The following is a 23533-nucleotide window of genomic DNA, read 5'->3' as shown; positions in this document are numbered from 1 at the left end:
ACCATTAGGGTTTCAAGTAGATTTCTGATGCATATTTTCACATAAACCTAAATTCAACAGCAGGTCTGACACTGAGATTTGAGTAATGTATGTTTGCTTTGAATCTTTAAAGAACATATTCTCTAACCTATATGTGGTTATAGATTATCCTGTCCAAATCCTAGCTATCAAGAAAAAAAAAAGTTATCTATCTTGGGATTTCTCCTACCATATTTTAAAAAGATGCTGATAGCATCTAGGTCAGTTTTTATTTTCAGGCTTTCATTTGGGTAGATTGTGAGAAATATCCTGATATCACAGTCCTTATTATAAGTCCTGTACATATAAATAAACAATGCAAACAGAAATATAATTGAACTGTCAGTAGAAGATGTTCCTGTAAGTCTTACTGGTTAAACTCATACAGCTCCTTCTATTAATTTCTTCCATATGAAAACCAATTCATCCAAGGTTTTGGGCACAGAGCACTAGAAAGATCAACTTTAAAAACCGGCTTAAGTATTTAAGCTCTTAAGTCAGTGTTATTTGTTAGTGTTGTACCATGGTCAGAAGCACAGCATTGTACAAACAATAATGACACCTCTTCCAGAATCTCCTGCTTTGGATTCACCTCTTGAATTTACCCCAGGAAATATGTAGAGTGTTGTACTTTCTTTCTTTTTTTCCAGAAATAACAAATGGATGAAAGAAAATAAGTATAGGTTACCATGTTGAATGCACCACTACCAATACTTTGAAGAACTGACAGTGTATTCTACAGATACATGTGCCATAGACTATGAAAAAGGAAACACTTTAGTAAAAAATCACATTACAAAGTGTATTATAAAAATAAATTACACAGCATGTGCCCATGGACCTGAAAGCTTTGCAAAAGGAAGAGAAATTTATTTTGACATAAAGATTGGATTGCTCTCATGCTACGTATTTTTATATTGTCAGCAACACCATGTTCAGTTTTTACATTTGTATCCTCAAAAAAATTCACTGGAAGTAGAAAGTTATTTCCAGTCATGATCAGTAGCATAGAGGACCTTAGTGATGGTGGAGAGCTGGAGAAATACTATCCGTTCAACAGGGACTCAGAAGAAGTACACACACCCAGTGTGTGCTCGGTTTACCATTTCATCTGGAGTTCATACGTAACTGGTGGATGATGATGCTTTCTACAAAGAGAAGAAAGACACGGCATTTTCAATTAAACTGAGACTCAAATCAGTAGTTTATGTGAGGGTCAATACCATATCATTTCGCTAAAAGACCATAGGTGTTAAACAAGAAAACAAACAAAAATAGGTTCATGAGCCCAATAGCTTCTCCTGCAGATCTTTCCTATTCTTGGGTAAGTTCTTTATATTGACACCGGAGCTTTACCCCTAAATTCTTGAAGATTTTTAAAAACCATGTCTAATATTCTAACAATATTCGATTGATTTTCCCCAAGCAAAGCACTGAACACAAAGACAGTCATTACTATATACAAGTCCCATAGTGGAAACCAGACTATTGCCTAGAATTTCTGTTCTGAACGATAGTCACATACTTTTACTTGTTTATGGGTGTAGATTTGAGTTTTAATAAGGAAATATTCATTATTCCCAAGAAGTCACTAAATACAGATGACTCATTTTTGTCTCTGATTGTTGCTTTTTGCATAATTCTGCATATGCTCTTAAATCTGAATTCATTTTTATAAAAGTAAATAAAAATAGATTCAGAAATAGCAATTAGAACAGTACCAGCCACAATGAGTAATATTTATATTTATTTGATTGATTTCACTTTTAACCTTTATGCCTTTGTGAACATTTATCATCTTTTTCTTCATTATGTCGTCGAGGCCCTACTACATGCCCATCACTGTGCTGGGCATGGAACTACGCTGGTGAGCAAAATGAAGCAGGGCCCTGCCTTTGCTGAGATAAAGAGCAGAGGAGAGAAATAACGAAGCCTGAAATTGTTTCTCTGTCTGAAAAATGTACTACCTCCGGGTCAACTAATGTCAACGTTTATGAATAGCGTGAGGAAATTGCCACCTATTATGTTCATGTTAGTCTCAAATTCTTACTATTTACATTTTTTAACATGGATAATTAATATCTAAGTAAACATTAATTAAAGCTCATTATGTCATAGACCTAGAGGTTTACTTCACACTGACCACTAGGTGGAGATATTTCCATTCCTTCCCTTGACCTTTCCGAATTGAATTTGGGATAAAACAGATAAAGTAAATACATAAATGTTTTATATACTTAATAATAACCTAGCTATGAAGGTTTTTAAAAGCTTTTAAGACATAGGTATGATTTTTTACTGTACCAGAAACCCATAAAAATCATTATCTCGTTTTATCTTTGGAAAATTGTTCTAGCCTCAAATTTTTTCAGGGCCTAAAATTGTATCAAAACCTTCAGGTAAAAACTAAAAACACTAAATAAAATATTATGCAGGTAAAAATCAGGGTCTCACATTAAAATGTTGTTTCCCACTCAACACTTTTTCTTTTTAAAAATTTCTATAGTAGGTTTCAAAGAGGGAAAAGACGTAGGTCTCAAACCTCCTTAATAGAATTAAAGTATCTTCCCCATTTTCCTCCCTTAAGAGATCATAGGAAACATACACTTAAAAGAGTGAAGTCTAGAATTGTTCTTATTGTATACGTAATTCAGAATGCCTGTGCCTTTGTTTCCTCATTACAAAATGAGGGTATCAGATATCATCTCTCAAATCCCTGGCAGGGCTAATATTTTTTTACTACAGTACCTTCTTCTCTCCCCTTGAGTGTGCAAACCTCTAAATTCCTAGAGTTGCCTTCTCCTAACCCTAGCATCTTATAGGTTCCATAATAATAATGGCTTTTCAAGATACATGCACCCCAATGTTCACTGCAGCACTATTTACAATAGCCAGGACATGGAAGCAACCTAAGTGTCCAGATGAATGGATAAAGAAGGTGTGGTACATATATACAATGGACTATTTATTACTCAGCCATAAAAAGGAAAATGAATTTGTGCCATTTGCAGCAACATGGATGGACCTAGAGACTGTCATACTGAGTGAAGTAAGTCAGACAGAGAAAGACAAATATCATATGATATCACCTATATGTGGAATCTAAAAAACTGGTACAAACAAATTTATTTACAAAACAGAAATAAAGTCACAGATGTAGAAAACAATTTTATGGTTACCGGGGGGAAGGGGGGAGGGAGGAATAAACTGGGAGATTGGGATTGACATATACACACAACTATATATAAAATAGATAACTAATAAGAACCTACTGTATAGCACAGGGAACTCTACTCAATACTCTGTAATGACCTATATGGGAAAAGAATCAAAAAAAGAGTGGATATACGTATATGTATAACTGATTCTCTTTGCTGTACAGTAGAAAGTAACACAACATTGTAAGTCAACTATACTCCAATTTAGAAAAATAATAATAATAGCTTTACAGAATTAGTATTTGGTGAAAATACATATGGCAAGAGTACATACATAGAAACAATGTCTTGGTTGGACCATTACATCTTATTATTATTTTTAAGGTAGCAAACTGGTAATCCATGCATGATATATATATTAATGCTATTAATCAGATTATGTTACTAAAAAGACTATCTCAAAAATATTTGACAATGCCAAATAAGAGAGTTTATTTTATTTTATTCAACTTCAATAATAAAAGATGGGGTTTAATATTTATGTACATAAAATTTACTTAAGGTAAAACAAACCCAAGTTATTTTATTTTATAACATAGAGACATATTTCATCTTGTTTCTAAAGACAGTGAGATAAGATTTATATGATAGTGGCTCTATCATAGAGACATATTTCATCTTGTTTCTAAAGACAGTGAGATAAGATCTATATGATAGTGGCTCTATCATTTGAAACTTATTAAGCATATTTGTTAAATCTATGTTTGCTTATTATCTATGTTTTCCCCAAATCTGTAAACTGACTCAGATAAGAATCACCCAGCCAATACACAAACTTACGAGAAATAAAAAAGGTTGTTTTAAGGTATTAAATTTTGAGGCGACATTACACAGCAAAACTATCTGATGCATAAGGAGTTCAGGGTTGCCAACAAAAATAATAATAAAATAAAAATGCTTCGGGGATTAATGACATTATTTGTGCTTTTTTTTTTTAAGACAGAATTCCCAAGTCCCTTCCTTTTTTTTTTTTATGATTTAGTACAATAAAATAATGTTATAGATTTTATTGAAGTTACAAAGTCAGTGAGCAAATCTTTTTTCCATCTACTACTCTGTCTTCATTTCATCTCAGAATAAGACCCAAATAAGTCATTAGGGACATCTAAGGTGACCTAAGTACAACAAGATGTCATTCTGTAATCTAAATTTTACTCTTTACAGATACCACTTTTCTGACATTAGTAATCTATAAAATATATGAGGAAGATTGAGACCAAAGCCACAGTTAATTACCACCTCTATCAGCAAACTCAAAATAGAGAAGCATTTAAATTTGGGGCCCTCTGTTGTGTAGGTATTTAATAACAATTTCCATTTTTCTAACTGGAAGAAGAAAAAAACCCTCTAAATCTTAATCAGCATATGTACATGGGGACACTGGATTTTTACATATATTTTTTATATTAACAGTTGACCAAAGCACTTTTTCCTCTATGTGTTTCTCTCAAGTGTTATCTTGAAGTTTTTTTTCTTGAGAAGCTTCATGTAACACATTAAATACATTGTTTTCATATTATTGTGAAATGAATTCATTCTTTTATTACACTAGCTATTAGATAACTTCCATGGAAAGGAAGTTTAACGGATTATCAATTCCAAATTACACTTGATTTCTGACCTTACAAAGATGACTTATTTATCCTACTTGGGTGGTATCCCCAAAACTACTGGCCAGCCAGATGACTTCAGATCCAAAGTTGTATACATAAGACAGGATTTGAGGAGAAATCCGGGGGAGAATGTCTCTTGAGTGTTACAGTGGGGCAACCTGGTAACAAACTGGAATTCTGATTCCTCCCAGGAGAACCCCTTGGCTGTGGAGTAAGAAAGATGTATTCCCTGAAAAGTCAGTGCCTTCCTCCAGAGCAGTGCCTATGTTTATGCCCTGCCAAGCCTCAAGGGGACTCTTGAGCTCTGAATTTTAAAAATCAACTCTAGTAAATGAGACCACATCACTTCGATAGCCTCCAAATTCATATACCAAAGACAAAGCAAAGCAGAAGTTCAATTTATAGCAGGACTTTGCATCAGCAAAGGAGGGCTGCTTTATTCACAGGAAACTGTACACCAGCGTTACAGAAAACATTTCCTGTTGGATTCTGCATCAGTTTGGCCAGCATATGGCCTGTTCCTGTTCCATGGCTCCTACCCCCAGGAGCTCTGCCTGGAGAGCAAGGCACTGGCTTAGGGCTCTGCCTTTCTTCCTCCACCAGCTACCAAACCCTAGCTTTGACCTTGCTGCCTGCTGGGGGGTTTATCCTCCTGTAAAAATGTCCACATTCTCTATACCTTTCAGAAGTAGGAGTGCCTAGATATTGTTTACTTTTAAGGTTCATTTTAAGAAACTGCTTCAGTATTCAGTCCTGTTCCTATCACATTCAGACGTTAATCAGAGTTCTGATAAAACATCTGTTTTAAATAGGAAATCCAATAAACTTCCCCTGTTGATTTGGACTTGTATTCTTCTTTTGGATTCAGCTCGGCTAATTAAAAATACTTCCGCTAATCAGTTCTGTCATTTGCTTCAGGAAACTTTGGAATCAGATGATACAAACTCTCTTGGGGTTTCTCAACCACCTAAGAGTTTATTTGCTTCCTTACAGAACATTTTCCACTCCATCATCAGGCCAAATCTTCCCCTCACCCGCCCCCCCAGGTTGCAGGAGTTACCAATCATCACAGTTATGATTGGTAGATTTTTTTTTCAGGCAAGCTAATTGTTACCTCTCACACAGATTACGGTTCCCCAGATACAAGCAAATTGGAACTAGCTATTTCATAGATAACATTAATTATAAATAAAAACTAAATGGTGGGGAAATAGCTGAGTACCTGAGCCAAACATGCTCAGGTTCTACTTTTTAGACACAGGTGTTAGATGCTAGATGCTGAGATCAGCTTAGGTTGATCTAAGTCTACGGTGGGTCACAGGATAGCATGGAATATTACACATTATGTGTGAAAATTGAGAAGGGCACTGTGTTTTTTAGATAAGGATAATGTTCATCAAATTGCTGTTTTGAGAACTCTGACACACAGGGTTTCTATGTAGAGAGCTCAATATCTCAAATCCTTTGGCAATATTATTATTTTAAAATATTATTTTTAGTCTATGTATGAATATACACTTTGCCTACTTGAAGTGGTTTACTCGTATGAAATCCTGAATAAGGTACTGGGAGAAACTGAAGCCCTGGTTTCATCATTAATAAGATAATGAGACACTCTAAGCATTGGGGGGTTTCTTGTTTTGTTTTTGTTTTCATCTTTAATAAAAGGGATAATTATCTTCTTTTTTTTTTTTTTTGCGGTATGCGGGCCTCTCTCTGTTGTGGCCTCTCCCGTTGCGGAGCGCAGGCTCAGTGGCCATGGCTCACGGGCCCAGCCGCTCCGCGGCATGTGGGATCTTCCCGGACCGGGGCACGAACTCGTGTCCCCTGCATCGGCAGGCGGACTCTCAACCACTGCGCCACCAGGGAAGCCCGATAATTATCTTCTTGACCTCTAAAGTCTAGTTCATTTCTAAACAGCCCTTGGCTTTGCAATTCTGTCCATCACACATACATAATATTAGCACAAGTAGAGAGACCAAAACTACTTTTACCAGATAAGCAATTAATTATTAGTTCTTAGGAAAAGCATTATGGCAGACTCTTTTAAGTCTCTCACTGAACAAGAGTGAAGCGTCTCACCTTATCACTCTAAGGAGGAATGCCAGAAGCATAAAGGATCATAGCTGAATGCTAAGCCATAAGCCAAGGTAAGGTGGTTTGCCAAAGGTTACACAGCCTTCCTCTGATCTCCTGGTCAGTCCTATGTCAGGAATCTAGTCCGTAGTTGAGCGATCCACCTTCTCTCCATGTTCGCCTTAGTATCTCTCCTCAATCTAAATCCTGCTTATGGATGGTGGTGTTTGATCGCTTAAAACAGAAGCCTCTCTGATCTATTTTAGAGGGTCCTTCATGAAACTGAAGAGCGTGACAAATCACCTGGAACTTTTTCTTTCCTGAAGTGCTTTCATGCTCCTCTGGGGGAGTAAGAGAGGATGAGCCATTCGTAAATAATTCAAGTACGTTTGTGCTTCACAGGAAGCTCCCAGACCCCCTTAGCTCTCCACACGTGTGATAGCTTCAGAGGCAAGAACTCCCCGGTCCGGGACTCCTGGCTGTTTTGCATCCATTACCTGCCACGGAGCCTTTGGAGGGACATAGCAGTAACTTACACCGTCTAGAATGGCAGCACCCGGATTTCCCCTAACTCTGCTCCCTCTTTCCCTCTGTGCTCTCACGCATGATGTGTCAGCACCCTCCTTATCATTCTCACAGGTTTGTATTGCAAACTAAGGAGGAAGCAGGACCACCTCTTTCTTCTCCAACTCCCAGCCGTCCTCTGACTGTTAGTTTTCTTTCTCTACAGTAGAAGTACCAAGTTTTTTTACAGCATTTGCTGTAAAAATGTAAAAAATGACAGGCTTTAAACCCTGGCTTAGATTCTGAAATAATGGAGGCAAAGTTCTTAAAAGAGATTTTGAACAGAGGACAGAACCACCAGAAGGAAGTGTCAGAGGAAGGGCAACCCAGGGAGAAGAAACAAGTTGAGATAGTCAAGGGAAGGTGATCTGGCCACTGTGCGGGGCATTCTGTGGGCCTGGGGTGGGAGTCCAGGCGAGGGGAAGGGAGGGTGGGGAGAGAGGGAGACAGATCACAGAGCCTTGAGTGCCGCACCAGGGCTTTGCACGCTGTGGATAACGATTGGGAGGGCTTCAAATGGAGGAGTGAGATGATCGACTTGCACTTTGAAAAACAAAATGAAAAATGAATCAGGAAACGTTGAGGCTGGAGATTATGGGATCGGTTGGGAGAGTATTAGAGTCATCCAGTTGAGAAGCAGTTAGAACCTCCACTCAGGCAGTGATGGGGGAAATGGAGATGTGGGTGCAGCTGCCTCAGGTGTCAGGGGTTTGACAGGGGTACGAGAGACTTGCTGAATGAGTCTCCTTGGTGGGCGAGGGGGAAGGAGGAGCCTGAAGTGGCTTCTGGCTTTCTTGAGTGACTGGGTAGCTCGGGACGTTCCTCCTGAGGTGGAGAATTATAGGAGAAGGAAAAAACTTGGAAGAGGGATGGAGGGGTTGTTGAGAATGGCTTTGAGAGGAACTAAGTTGGAGATGTACAGTGCCACGCTGAGTGCATGGTTGGAGATAGAGGTTTGGTCGTCATCAGCGTATGGGAGATAACTGAAGCCACGGGAGTGAATAAAGTAACCAGAATGAGCATGTAGTGTAGGCAAATGGCTTTTGAAAAGATAAGGAGAACAGCAACCCTTAAGATGCATGCACAAGCAACATGGATGGACCTAGAGATGCTCATACCAAGTGAAGTCAGTCAGACAGAGAGAGACAAATATCATATGATATCGCTTATATGTGGAATCTAAAATATGATGCAAATGAACTTATCGATGAAACAGAATCATGTACATAGAGAACAGACTGGTGGTTGCCAAGGGGAAGGGGAGTGGGGGAGGGATGGATTGGGAGTGTGGGATGAGCAGATGCAAATGATTATATATGGGATGGATAAACAACAAGGTCCTACTGCAGAGAGCAGGGAACTCTATTCAATATCCTGTGATAAACCGTACTGGAAAAGAGTATTATAAAAAGAATGTATATATATGTGTAACTGAATCACTTTGCTGTACAGCAGTAATTAACACAACATTGTAAATCAACTATACTTCAATAAAAAAAAAATGTATGCATACAATAAGGAGCAGGCAAGGGAGACTGAGGCAGGGCAGTCAGAGAAGTTCAAGGATTCCAAAGGAGATTAGATGTCTCAGTCACAGAGGGAGAGGCGCATAGTCTCACTCTGCTTTCACCCTTACAGAGATCCGGGGTTTATTCTGTGAAAAAACTGACCTAACAAGCTCTGGACCTAGGCACAAGAATGGGCTGAACGCAAGGGAGTGCCTAAACTGTGAGATTCTCCATTTCATCTCCCTGATCTGTTCCCGGAATGCAGGTAGCCTGCCTCAGGAAGGTTACTGGAGGATTTTTCTCTGTAGAAACTACTGGAAGATGCGCTTCAATAGGTAGATAGATAGATAGGTGATAGATAGACAGATAGATAGACAGACAGACAAACAGGTAAGCAAAAGAAGTAGAAGATAAGAAATCCAGGAAACGGAGGATTCAATGTAGGCAATAGGACCACAGCTGAGCAGCAGACGTAAAGGACAAGCGTTCCAGACTAAGTAGGGAAGCAGAGGGTTGAATTAGTAAGGCCTCCAGGGAAAAGTATGAAACTGATGTGCTTAAGTGTTTGGAAAAATTACTCATAGGTGTTTGGTAGATCTATCGGAGCATCTGGAAAAAATACAGATAGATACATAGAAAAGCACGCAGACGAAAAATTAAAGCAATTATTCTTTTGAAGGGGGAACATGGTAAGAGGAAGGAAACATAATCATAGTACACTAGTTGGCTCAGCAGGGAACAATATTTAAATTTACATTGTAAACATATGAACATGAAACATGCTGGCTGCCGGCTGCTCATTTATCAAAAAATGTGTGATGCAGTCATATTGTGAGGATGGGGAAAAGGGAAGGGAGGAGACATGTAAGAGGACTAAATTCTCAAACATCAAAACAGTAACGGGAAGAAAAAGATATCCAAAATTTATCAATTTAGAGTGAGAAATAATTTTCTCTAAGGAGTAGAGCTGAGTTTGGAAAGGGGGTGTGAGGTGATGAACAGCTGTTTTCATGTCTTTTAGCACTGGCTTGTATTTTAACTGTATATGAGTTACTTTCATAAAAATAAAGAATAATTAAAGAATCAATGGGAACAGTGGGAGTGGAGGCAGAAAAGGCCGAGCGTTGTGTCAGTGGCTCCACTGGGCAGGCAGGGAAGGGCTCAGGGCGGTAGCTATAGAGGGCTGCATGGCTGAAGGAAAAACTGTGCTGAAACGGAAGAGGCCAGAGCATACTTACATCCTGTGTGGAGGTAACAGGTGAAAAGGAGAAGCTGAAAGAGCAGAGGGTGAGGAGATAAGCAAGGATGAGACTGGAGGAGGAAGTATGGGGGAAACACTGACGATCGGCTGGGTTAGGGAGGTTTGGGAATAATGCATCCCTGTTTACTGGGAAGCCCTCTCTGTGCTCATCCTGTTACTTCTTCCTCTCTCTCTCTGCCCTCCTGCTGCCCACATAAACGTGCCCTTCTCATCTAATATCCCTGGGGTTTTCCCAATCAGGAAAGTTTTGCTCTCTCCCCAGTATTCCAAATCTATGAAAGGCATGAGAAATTCAAATCTTTGTGCATCTCCCATTCTTGGACAGGTTTTTGTTTCCCTGAAATTATACTCTTCCCACACTGCACATCAAAGCTATGTCTTCACTTGTTTCTTAAAGACATTCAACTAAGAGATCCGGTAATACCCTACCCTTAAGGAGTACACTAGAATCTCCAGACAGCCCAACTGTTCCCCGTCAACCTGTCCTCAATGAAAATATAATAAAGATGCCAGTAGAAACTGAATGACTCTGTTTAAGCAGGTGACCTAGACAGGAAAGTCATTTTCAAGAAATGATCAATACCTTTTGGGCCGTGTCCCATCTTGGAATGTTTCTGGTACCAGGCATGCTACATGGCCACCCTCGTAGAATGTGGAAACAGCCAACACACAAAAATTATTCTCAGGAGGGTAAGACCAGGGCTGCCTCTGTAGCTGTGTGGATGGGGCCCTGCCTGTCCCCAGAGGGAGCCGTCACACTGAAATCTGTGGAAATAGCACCCCTCCCTCCCCAGCACGGGACCTGACAGCAGCTGTTCATAGCTGCCCTAGTGAGACCCCTGCTATTTCACTACACAGTACTGTTTCAGGACAGGGAAAAGACTCTAACTTTTTCATCCCATTCACTCTTATAAAAGCACATGAAACTGCATCTTAAACACATGTTATACTCACACATAGAAGCCGGAGTAGGAGTGCATTGAATCCTCCACCTCCAGTCCTTGGTGGCTTTCATTTCTAATATGCAGTTTAAAACCAAGCTAGCCAATAAATGTGGCGTTGGTTCTAAAATTACAAAGGAAAACTGCCACGGCAGTCGCACTTTATCATTTCTGAAAAGCGAATATGTGTCGTGCCGCCAAGTTTTCTTAGCGGTTGTCCTCTGCAGGTGGCTGTATTCCAAGATCCAGATGTATAAACATCCTGTCCACTCACGGTTAAGCTCTTACAGCCTCTCCCTGCGGATGGACTGAGCTTCCGGGCAGAACCGACATAAGCATGGTGTGAGCAGGTAAAAAAGAAAACAGCCGCAGTGACACTCGATTAGGATAAGGGTCACTGAAGAATGGCAGGTAGTATAAAACAGAACACAGTGTTTCGTTCTCCTGACGCCTTCGTTTGCTCAAATACAGCATGTACAGTAACACCGAATAGCCTAAATGCCAGGGAGGCATTTGAAAAACAGTGGAGCGTCCTTGTTTCTGAAAGGGATAATGTCCACTTTACAAAAGGGGGGAAATTCCCTTTCAAAAAGACACGAGTCAGTATTCGAAATGGCAAGATCTGTTGTTTAAACTTGTTCAAAATCGTATTTCATAAAGCCTTTTTTTCTCAGTCTCCCTCTCCTTCCGCCTTGAAATTCCATTATTAGGGCATGTCTCCCGTAGTTGCTCAATATTTTAAAATACATTTGCTGAGAACTGAGCTGTAGGCAACAGTGATCTGATTAAGTACATGTGAATATTGTGAGGGGTCTATCTCCTTCATCCACAATTTGAGCCCAAGTTCTACAAGGGACAGGAAGAACAGTGTGGAAAGAACTCAGAGGACGGTCTCTATACCATGAAGCACGGTGACTTCCGGGCTAAAAACCAAACATGTGTCTTTAAAAAAAAATCTACCTTTTACTAAATATCAGGACTATTCAATGATTCTGGAACCTTCACAATTTAGAAGTAGAAAATAGCAACCTGTAACTTAATACTCATTGTGTTATTGTGAAGTTCACCCAATTGCCTCAAAGATTTCGACAAAGGTGCTGCCTACCTGAGACCTCAGATGCTAAGCTGGGGGTTATCAGCCTTGAGCTCATTTGTGGTTATTTGACTACCAAGCACCATGTCCACGTCAACATGGTTAATCTTCTCACAGACACTGGCGTTCTGCATTCACACACTCTTCATGCTTATGAAAACATGCTTAAAATTAACAATGATACAAACACAGGTAATAATAATACACTTCACCACACCACACACACACACACACACACACAATCATGAACTGGTTCTATACTTGCAAAGTCAAGTCCACACTTGACTGTGAAAATGTTTCAATTCAATTAAGCTATGCATGATGTCATTTTATTTCTTGGCAACAATGTATCAAAATTTACTGTCGCTATTTTCTATCCATTACAACCTCTCTTGAGCTATAAAGGGCCATTTGGCAGCTCTATTCAAACTGCTCCACAATTTAAATCAGTTGCACACTTGAATAGAGCATGAGTCTGACATTAACGGTTTTAAAATTCCAAAATCTTTACAATACACACTCACACAAATAAGTAAAACTCTGTTTTTAGTATTCCATATTTTGTTTCCATTTTATTTCCCATTCAAATTGTTTCCTGAAATCGTCTCAGAGGCTTTTGTTTCTGCAAAACCTTAGAGGTCCAGGCCCTTTGATAACTAGGAGATGGGTTTTGTCTGGGGGGTTTTATTTGTTTGTTTGTTTCCAGCACATGAAGCAAATTTGGAATCTGATAGAGGGCCAATGACAATTGTTAACCTATTTCCTGTTTCATAAAAGAGTTTTTGAAAAATCAATTATGGTGGAACAAAGCCTATTATATTTGATTTACAATTAGGAGCCGGCTTTGGCGAGGCTGTGATCCAGCCCCCATATCTTACTGATTTAACTAATGGGTCCACTTTCTAGAAGCAAAACTGGGTCTAGAAGTCGGGCCCTGCCTCGGGCCCAGCACCCTCCGCAAAGCACACAGCACACGGTAGTTTTGCTGGTTAGTTCTGTTCCCCAGCATCAAAACAAATCCACAAAATAGGAAAGACACATGGCTATTAGTTGATTATTTTATGAACAAGATATTGAAAACTTAAATTAGTACATGTAGAGAGTTGGCACGAACAGAGGGCAGCAGTAGCATCTGCACGACATACCCCCTCCGCCACTGCCCTCAGCCCTTCCCCCCTCCAGGAGAGGTAGCGCTGCCGGCTGCAGATTTCTTCAGCTCTATTTTCATAGACTGAGTCTCAGCTCGAGGCTCGAATTTGGTCAGATTTCCTGCTCCTGGAGCTGCCACTACTGCCTTTCCTGCTTTCATACCTTTTGACATAGGAATGCGGGTGGGTGTAGGCCGCTGGGATGACCCGTCTTGTCCCGACTGTAAGAGAGAAAATACAGAAACGCAAGGGCAATGTTGGTGAGTTTCCCCCGGAAATGCCATCAGTCTGCGCATAAGCAGGGCTCTTGCCACAGAACTACCCACAGACGACCCCTCTCCAGATCAGATTATCGTTAGCAAGTTGGAGTTGGTGTCTAGTCCACTCCAGTCGCCCCCCTTCCCCTCTCCCGGAACATCTGTGCACCCTTCGTTCTCTTCTCAAGCCCCTGACCTACCTCCTCGACCCTTACTGAAGACAGCCTTCACTCCTACTTCACAGAGAAGCTGCAGGACACCCTGCATATACTCAGGCATCTTTACTCCTACTGTCCCCCAAATCACCTCACTTGCTTTACATGAAGCAGCTCTCCTTTCCCCTCCTAAGGAGGCCAGATCTGCTCTTTTTTGTAGTCACTGCTGACCACACCCTCTTTTTTTTTTTTTTTTTTTGCCATGCCGCATGGCATGCAGCATCTTAGTTCCTCGGCCAGGTAAGAACCCGTGCCCCCTGCAGTGAAAGCTCAGAGTCCTAACCACTGGACTGCCACAGAATTCCCCCACAGCGCCCTTCTTGAAGTGCTCCTAAAACTCTCCTGCTGTGATTTCTTACTTGGGTCTCACCCATCCCCCTCCTGTCTCTGCCGACTCCTTTTCACTCTGGCGCTGGCTCCCGGTTCCAGCTTGCCTGCCTTCTAAATGTGGGTGTCACCATGCTCCATCCTTGGCCCTCTTTTCATTTTTCACATTCACCCTGAGAATCGCCTCAGTTGTCACCCACATGTTGCTGAGTCCCAGGACCTCAAGTCTTCAGTGCTCTCCTTAAATGCAGATCCAGATTTCCAACCACGTGCTAGACATTTTCAGTGTCCCTCAGGCATCTCAATTATAACAGGCCCCAAACATTACTTAACTTCTCCCCCAAACAGTAGTCCCCCTGAGTTTCTCATTTCATCCACCTCTACAGCCAAGCCAGAAACCTCAGAGCTGCCCTCTGTACTCAGTTTGTCATGAAATCTTCAATTCCGTCTTCAATATATGTCTGTCCTCATTTTCGCTACCACAGTTCAAGCATGCGCCATCTCCAGCCTACAGAACTGCAACAGTATCCCCGTCCTCGGCCTCTATTTCCTCCAATTTATCCTTTAAATGGTTTTACAGACATACCTAACACATAAATAATGTAGTTTTAAAAATCATTACCTTGTTTCTGGGTCCCTTGGTCTACTCTCTGAGATTAAATGTCAGTTTCATAAAAAGACCCACACATCTTCAGTATCTGACCGCAGTGTGCCTCTCCTTTCCTGCTCCTGCCTTTTGTCTCCAGCCCCAGCCGCCGCAGCGCAAAGGGACGGCTCACCTTCCCCAACAAGCCAGTTCCTCACATCGCCAACGCCATCGCCGCGCCTGTGCACACGCTGCCCTCTCTCTGCATCTGTGAAGACCTCTTCCCCCGGCGAAGCCTTCTCTGCTTGTTCCTTTGTACATACCCCTCTCACAGAACCACTAAGGAGGTTTCAATCCTGCCTCTCCCACTAAGAAGAACTTCAACACGTCCTCTTTACAGTCGGCACCTAACCCCATGCCTAAAGTGCTGCTAATGGTCAATAAATGTTGAATAAATGCACAAATGAACTAACCACACTATTCGATTTCTAAGAGGGGTATTCCCAAACTTTTTGTTGCCCTTGATCTTATGGGATCTGATATAACTGAAGTATGTGAATCATCATTTAGGCCTTAGAAATCTTAGACAGTTGTTTTGAAATCCTATTTGTGTAGGGGCTTTAGTCAGTAATCCAAAGTGTTGCTGCAGAAGGGAAGCCTAGCTTGACCTGACCCTTAAGATGGGAATAAGATGTTCCAGCAGAAGATCTGCTCTAAATTACAACAATTACACCTCCACTAGCTTTTATAAAAATCCAAGCTACGCTGTGTTGCTTAAATAAAAGCAGCATTGAACCATTTGAGAAGGGTGAGCAGTGCTGAATGCTATTCAGCTCCCATGGAGCCAATAACAAAAAGCTTCACTGGCAAAGCAGTTAGTGAGTAATTCACACTTTGGAGCCTGTCTTGGGTCTATGCTTGTGCACAGAGAATTGAAGTAAATTATAGTGAAGATATAGGAAAATGAGCCACAGTTTCTATACTTAAATAGTAAGCTTCCTCTCCTTCTTAAGAGTTTCTAATATATGCTGCAGAATTTATTCAGAGATTGGGAATCATAATTTCTAGCCTATTAGTTTAAACTAATATCTAAGTAGTGCATGTTCTTCTATAATTTCATCTACCAGTTGTCTTCAATAAATGAAGAAAATCACTGGATGTATTTTGAAAAATAGAATTTATTTTTAAGTTCTGGCTTTTATACTTTGGACATGCTTTTTTATAACCCTTCATTTAGCCTCCCAGCTGGTATTAACTAAATATTTATCGAGCACCTGCTCTCTGCACGATACTATTAATACAATGTACTGTTTAGAAATATAAAGTCACTTCTTTTTTACTTTAAAAAAATGTTTTGGATATAATAATCTTTTAATCTTACTTTTCGAATAAAGTATGACTATGACCATATGTAAATGTAACCCAGGAATAGTTTATTTATTTATTTATTTTTATTTTTTGGCTGCATTGGGTCTTAGTTGCTGCAGGCGGGCTTTCTCTAGTTGCGGCGAGTGGGGGCTACTCTTCCTTGCAGTGCGAGGGCTTCTCACTGTGGTGGCTTCTGTTGTTGCGAAGCACGGGCTCTAGGCACGCGGGCTTCAGTAGTTGTGGTGCTCAGGGCTCAGTAGCTGTGGCGCACGGGCTTCGTTGCTCTGCGGCATGAGGGATCTTCCCGGACCAGGGCTCGAACCCGTGTCCCCTGCATTGGCAGGTGGATTCTTAACCACTGCGCCACCAGGGAAGCCCAACCCAGTAACGGTTTTAATTATTTTCTGCATATTGACCATTTCTCCCCAGTCTCCATTTTTCAAAATACTGTAAACATAAAAACCAAATTTTAAACCTCATTATTCCCACATGCTGACACTGCAAGAGGCCATCTTTGCAAGGATTTTTGCAGTCTTCATAATTGATGTGAAAGAAAAATTATCCCTCATAATTGGCTCAAATTCATGAAGTACTAGGCCACTTTTTACTCCTATTTCTTGATGTAGACAGTCCCCTAGGAAACAGCTCGTAGTGGGTTCGGCTGGAGCCGAGGCACGTGCTTTTGCTGTATTTTGGGCACTGCGTTGTTCTCACTCCCCCCGCACACCCCCGCGCCCCCCGCCTTGGCGTGAACTTTGGAGCCCCCTCTACTCACCACTGACTGGGTTCCTCTGGCCGATGAGGTCGTGACCGGTGTAATGGTGATGGTGCTGGTCACTTTGCTCGCGCCAGGGCGAGGCGAGACGTGGCTCCTGGGCGAGCGAAGGACTGTGCCGGTGGACACCTCCTTCTCCGCGGCCACGCTGACAGGTCGGACAGTAATCACCGGGCTTACTCCCTCAGCCGCAGTCCCAGGGGCGCGCTTAAACTGAGAACCTAAGTGAATGTGAATTTTATTGTCTTCCGTGGTTATGATATTGGCATTGGAGTTGTACTTCCGGACTGGGGCTGGCACAGTCTGCTTCTCCGGGGTGACCTTGAGGACAGTCCTTCCCACGGGCATTTCCTGGGATTCGGAAGGGACGGTGATGTCCGCCGGGGCCGCCGATGTGGACACGGTCATGATTTGAATGGGGGACGTGGGCCTATCCGCAAACGGTCCTCTTCCGCTTTCTGGTGTCTTCTCTCTGGAGAAGGTAGTAATTGTGACTGGGGACATGGCTCGCTCCGCGCTGAGAGTAGCATCTCCGCTTTTCTGTTTCTGAGACATGACATTTGGTGACGGGATAATGGTTATCCTCGGTTTCTGATTCCCTAGGGTGGGAATGACGGTGGTACTGGAAAAAAATTCTTCCGCCGTGGGGCTCGTAATCTCCAAAGTGGCAGTGCTGTTCTCATGGTCCGGCGTCACTCGAATGTGCAGGGGCTGGCCCTGCTTGGGCGAAAGAACCAGCTCTCCTGGGTGCCCCGGGCTGGAACCGGCTCGAGGCCCCTTCTCTTGAGTCACCGGGGGCCCATTCTCCCTTTTCCTCATCCATGGAATCCAAGACTTCCTCATGGTGAGCTCGTTGGCCGCGGGCGGATACCTGTCTAGGACAGAGGAACGTTCCACAGGTTTCTTCAGCCCCACCTGTCGAAGGTTACTCATGATATGGTTTTCTTCTTGAAAGGATTTGCGTATAAACACTGCTGGCGTGTCCTCCTCCGCGGCTTCGCTGCCGACCGCATCCGTCTGGACGCCGGTGGACGTCACGGGGACATCCACCATCCTCCTCCCATTCACGCTGGGTCGGAGAGCGCGGCTGTACCGCTTGGACAGCTCCAACTCTTTGGTCAGATTGAGGACCTCCTGCCCCATGTTCTTGTTCTTATTTTCTTCTTCCATAAATCTTTGCTGAAGGACAGAATAATCCACTTGGAGCTGAGAAAGCTGATCTTCTTTGTTCATCAATTCATGAATCTTCTCTTTAAGGGCTTGGACTTCTGCTTTTAAGTCTCGACTTTTAGCTTCTTCCAGCCGAAACCTGTGTCTCAGCTCAGCTTCCTGGCTCACCGCCTCACCTTTCTCTATTGCTTTATTCTTGGCGATTTGGTGTTTTATCTCCTCCAGCTGCTGAGAGAGGAAGTTGGCCTTATCCTGCTCGCTTCTAAACTTCTGCTCCAGCTGGCCGTACTCATCTTCCGTCTTCATCAGATCCCCTTCCACCACCTCCAGTTGCTGGAGACGTTTCTTCAGTCTCTCGATTTCAAGTGTTAGCTCCTTAATTTTGTTACCTTCTGGGCAGGTGAGCTCAGGTCCTTTTCGAGACCTTCCTCTTGTTATTTCTCTCTCCACCTCTTCTATCCCATCAAGTCTCTTCTTTAATAAGTCAACACTGCAGCTTAATTCAGAGGATTTTTCTTCTTCACTTTTCAGTTTGCCTATTAACTCATCTCTCTCTTTTGTCAAATTGTATACCTTTTCCTCCATTTCGGATTTCAGTTTTAAAAGCTTCTTACTTTCTTCGATGAGCTTTTCCGTCACATCCATAACCTTGCCTTGTTCCACCTTAAAATTTTTATTGAGTCCATCCACTTTTCTCTCTTCCTGCTTTATTTTTTCCATCATGTTTTTCCTTTCATCAACCAGCATCACGGTAAAGGACTTCAACTTTGTCAGATCGTCTTTCAGGCTTAATTCAGCCTTTTCCAATCGACTTTCAGAACATTCCAGTTCTTTAACCCGACTCTTGACTACCTCCAACTCATTGAGCAGGTCCTTGGTTAAGTTCTTTTCTTTCTCCAGATTTAAATGCAGCTGGGTGCACTCTGATTTACTCTTGCTGAATGCTTCTTCCAACTTCTCCAGTTCAGACATTCTCACCTGTAACTTCTCAACTTCAAGTCTGAGCTCTCGGCTATGGTGCTCCTCCTCCTGCAGCTTCTTCCTCAGCCCCCTGCACTGGGATTCGGTTTTCGTGATCTCCTCATCTTTACCCTCCATCTCAAGTACGCGCTTCCGAAGCTTTTCCACCTCTGCCATGAGACTGGAGTTGCCACATTCCCCTTTGGCAATTTTATCTCTTAGCTCCTGAAGTTCTACTTCTGCCTTTTGAAGATTTTTGTTGGTCTCTTCCAGCTCCTCGATTCGTTGAGTCAAGCCAACCAGCCTAAGTCTGAGCTGCCTGTTGTGAGACTCCTGATTGGCCAACTTAGCGCTCATCTCTTCATGCTCCTGGGAAAACCTCGAAGCCTTGTGTTCAAAATCCACTTCCAACTTGAGCAATTTCTGCCTGTCTTCTTTGGATTTAGAAGTGATGGCTTTGAGCTTTTCTTCCTCTTCCCTCAGTCTCTGAGTCAGGTCCTGTACTTTCTGGCTTTGCAGGCCAAGTTGCTCGATATGCATCTGTCTTTCATCCACCAGCATGAGTGCGAAGGACTTGAGTTTCACGAGCTCATCTCTCAGTTTGTTGAGCCGCTTAGCATTTTCCTTTTCTTTGCGGGCTTGGTAAGCCTTTTCTTGTTCAAGGAGTTTTTTCAACCTAGAAAACAAAATATATTAAAACATTCTATTTTATTGCATTAAACTTTATATATTATATCATACATAAATATTTCATATTTAATATTTCATAATTAAAAGATTAGTCCGCAAATAAGTTTCTCTTAGGTATTACATAAAAACAAAATAAAATGCTGTTACAATAAATCCCTTATCAATTACTGCAGGATGAAGGTTTAACAAATAGCCATTAATGAAGCTAATCAGAAGGCAGGATGCTGGCTGCCGGTACTGAAGGGTAGCGACTAGAAGGGGGCATGAAGAGGGCTTTTCAGGTACTAGTTTCTGTTTCATAATTTGTGTGCGCAGGGCGTTAGCGATGGGAAGAATAGGATGAATTGTGACAACTTTGCAAAAGATAACGTGGACTTTGTGACTGCTTACTAACTGGTGGGAAGGGAGAGAGAGAGAGAGAAAAAAATGACTTCAGTGCTTTGGGTCTGAATAATTGCAAACAGTAATACTTTTAACAGAAACAGGAAAAACAGGTGAGAAAGGGTATTGGCAGATATTGAGAACTGAAGCAACAGCAAGTTGAAAGGTATACCAGACGATAGTTAACAGTACTGTACTGTATACTTAAAATTTTTTAAAGAGGGTAGATCTCATGTTAACTGTTCTTACCATGATTGAGACAAACAAACAAATAAATAAACGTGCCAACAATTAGAAATGTAGTGCTCTGAAAATAAGTCCTATAAATTTTACAGGTCATATACACCTTAACCCATAGCCTTAATGCCTCCCCACTGTCTCTACTCCAGTCCAAGTACTCAACATCTGCTGATAATTCTGCAACAGCCTCCAAACTGGTCCCCTCACAACCTCAGCTGTGCCACTTCCTAGCTGTATGATCTTGGCGAAGTTATATAACCTCTGTGTATCTCACTTTTCTCACTTATAAATTGAGCATCAAAATAGTAGCTAATTCCTAAGGTTTGTCTGAGGTGCATATCAGTTAATATATGGAAAGCACGTATAACAGTGCCTGGCCCATAGTAAGTGTAGCTAAAACTACACTTTATATTATAAATGTATAATTGTATTATTATTATGTTTATGTTATCATTATTATTATTACTACTTACTCTCACCCAAATTCTAATATAATCATGTCACTCCTCGTAAATGGAATATTTATAAATGGCATATTTCCTGCCACGTCAATAAACAAAGGGTGTCACAGTCATCAAAAACTGCAGCCCTCCAACGTGAGCCAGTGAGCCCTGAGGAAACTCAGGGCTGAAAAGAATACCTGCCATCTAGCAGCCATCAGACTGCAGCCACTCCCTGAAGTGAGCCCTGAGGAAACTCAGGATGTGAAAACACAGGATACTGGCCCCAGATAGCTGAGGTGCCTATCAAAGGAATGATTTCAGTGAGCCCAGACTCTTGCATCTTCCCATACACAGAAAAGCGCTACATTCCTTAACCTGAGATACCTGGTTTTCTTTAATTAACAATAATCTTTTAACGTTCCGACTACCTGCCCTTTTGTTGCAAAGCTCCTATATGTCCTGGCTCACCCCTCGCCTCCTTGGAGCAGTTTCTCAGTTATCTGAAATGCTGTCTTGGGGCTGTAGTCCACATTTTGCCCCCAGTAAAGCTTAATTTGCAACTCTCACGTTGTGCATTTTTTTAAGGCAACACTCCCATGGCTTCCTATTGCTTTAAGAATAGAGGCATGAAATCCATAACAAGGCCCAGACTGATGTGATTCCTGACCACCTGGGCAGGTTGATCTCAAGCTGATCTCACCTGTTATCTAAGCTCCACACATTCCTCAAATATGCTGGACCCTCTGCTTAGAAGTACCTCCCTGCTCTTCCTTTCTCTCTGACACACACACACACACACACACACACACACACACGTGAACATATCTGGTTGACTTTTTATCCTTTGAGTCTCACTCAAATGTCACTCCCTTCAGGAAGCCTTCCCTGACCAAACTGACTAAGTCAGAGCCTCTTAGAAACTCTCATAATACCCTGCGGTCTTCTTTTTTAACACTTATCAACTTATAAGTTTTTCATGTCTGCCTACCTCTGTTCATGAAAGTTCTGTGAGAGTGGGTGCCAGGTCCTTGTTCACCCCCTAGCACAATGCCTGGCACATAGGAGGTGCTCAAGAAATATTGACTGAATGGATAAATGGAAGAAAGAACAAATAAATAAGCTTGAGCTAGAAATACAGCTCACGCCACCTACACAGGGCTGTGTGAACTAAAGTCCTTACAATGCTGAGCTGAGGATAAATTTTTGTCGAATGTATGTCATGGTTGTTACTAGGCCAGTAATTGGATATTACTAGTGGCTATTAGACAATGAATGTGTCTGATCTCATTAGCAATGCCCTCTCTTAAAGAATATGGTCATCCTAGTCATCAGCTCTGGGAGAAGAGGAGTTTCTCTTAAGTGGGAAACCTCACATGAGAGAGGGAGCCTTCTCTGTGTGGACTGGAAAGATATCCTAATGGTCTGTCTATCCTTAGTTCTGGTGGATGAACAACCTTTTTAACTACCTTTCCAGTCAATTTGGCATTCCACTTTCAGGTGTTTTTTTTCTTCTTCCCCCATATCTAGAAAGCCTCTTTTTTTTACATTAAACAAGCATTCAGAAGCATTATCACATCATTGTGCAACTACACACAAAGCATAAGGACTATCGCACAAACAATTTTCTAATAGTTACAATTTCACTTTGTGCTTTCAACACTTAATTTACTGTACATTATGGGACATTTCCATGTAATTATGCTATTGAAGGAGCAAAATAAGAGGATTTCGGTGTTCTGACTGTTATGGTGTACACATTTATCAAAACTCATCAAAATGTATAATTAAAATTGGTGGATTTTGTAATATATAAATTATATCTCAGTTTTAAAATAGATTAAGAAAAATAATATTAAAAGCCCTGCAAAGTGTTCTAAGATGTCAGATAAAGGGAGAAAAGTTGTAAACAAATATAAAAGGGTGGCTTAAAATAGGATTGAAAACATAAAATAGCTTATTAATCTTAAGGCAGAAAGAGGTGAAAGCAGAAGTTGTAAAAATAAAGAGAAGACAGCTAACTTTTTCAGGTGGAATTCCGGCTGACGAGAAAACTTGTTCCAGGAAAATAATGTTTCAGGTATGAGAAAACCTTGAGTCCTAATATTATTTCAAGAGGCCGTAAAAGCCCACTCCAAACTCAAGTACTTACTAATACTTAATTTTTTAAAAAATAAAGGATAGGAAGAAAGGTCTTTTGATAATAAAACATTTTATTTACCAACTATCTGTTATATCCGAGGCTGTGTATTTTATTAATTCATTTCATTTTCATAACAACACTTGAGCAAGGCATTACTATGCCATTTTATAAATAAGGGAGTCGTTTGCCTTAATCATGGGAACTGGACTAAGAAGGGGCAGGTTGGGATTTTGGACCAGATCTGTTTGACCACAGTGTGCTTTTAACAATGCTATTCCTCAAACAGGTATTGCTTGAACAGCTGAAATTCACAAGACTTTGTGTTTGTTTAGGTTAACTTCATCTTACTTGATTCACCTATCCTTCTGGAACTGTCAAGATCCTCCTTGGACTGTTTTGTCACCCAATATATCAGTTTATATGTAGCATCGTGTCAATGGCAACACAACCCCAGTGATTAATAGAAAGACAGGTTAATGTACAGAGCCCTTCAAATACAGTCAAGCTCTCCCTGCTGCTGACTTGAACCCATTCAGCAGCA

The 23533-nt window shown here is 41.4% G+C and overlaps 1 protein-coding gene across 3 annotated transcripts in view; it reads right to left on the bottom strand.

The window, feature by feature from the left end:
• Positions 1 to 876: 876 nt before the first annotated feature.
• Positions 877 to 23533, bottom strand: part of FILIP1 (filamin A interacting protein 1) — a 216171-nt gene continuing 193514 nt past the window's right edge. For 2 of the 3 annotated variants that reach the window (XM_060030336.1, XM_060030337.1), the window contains 2 exons: positions 16969 to 19774; positions 13388 to 13661 (listed from right to left, as the gene is read on the bottom strand). In XM_060030336.1, coding sequence (XP_059886319.1) covers positions 13455 to 13661; positions 16969 to 19774 — 3013 coding nt within the window. In that variant the 3' untranslated portion in view covers positions 13388 to 13454. Of the gene's footprint in view, positions 1167 to 13387; positions 13662 to 16968; positions 19775 to 23533 lie in introns of those variants that run through there. The other variant, XM_060030338.1, reaches the window with a different exon arrangement.

The sequence above is a fragment of the Delphinus delphis genome, chromosome 14 (assembly GCF_949987515.2).
Source record: "Delphinus delphis chromosome 14, mDelDel1.2, whole genome shotgun sequence".
Classification (NCBI taxonomy): Eukaryota; Metazoa; Chordata; class Mammalia; order Artiodactyla; family Delphinidae; genus Delphinus; species Delphinus delphis.
The sequence above is the reverse complement of the archived record's forward strand: the minus strand, read 5'-3'. Positions and strand labels throughout refer to the sequence as shown.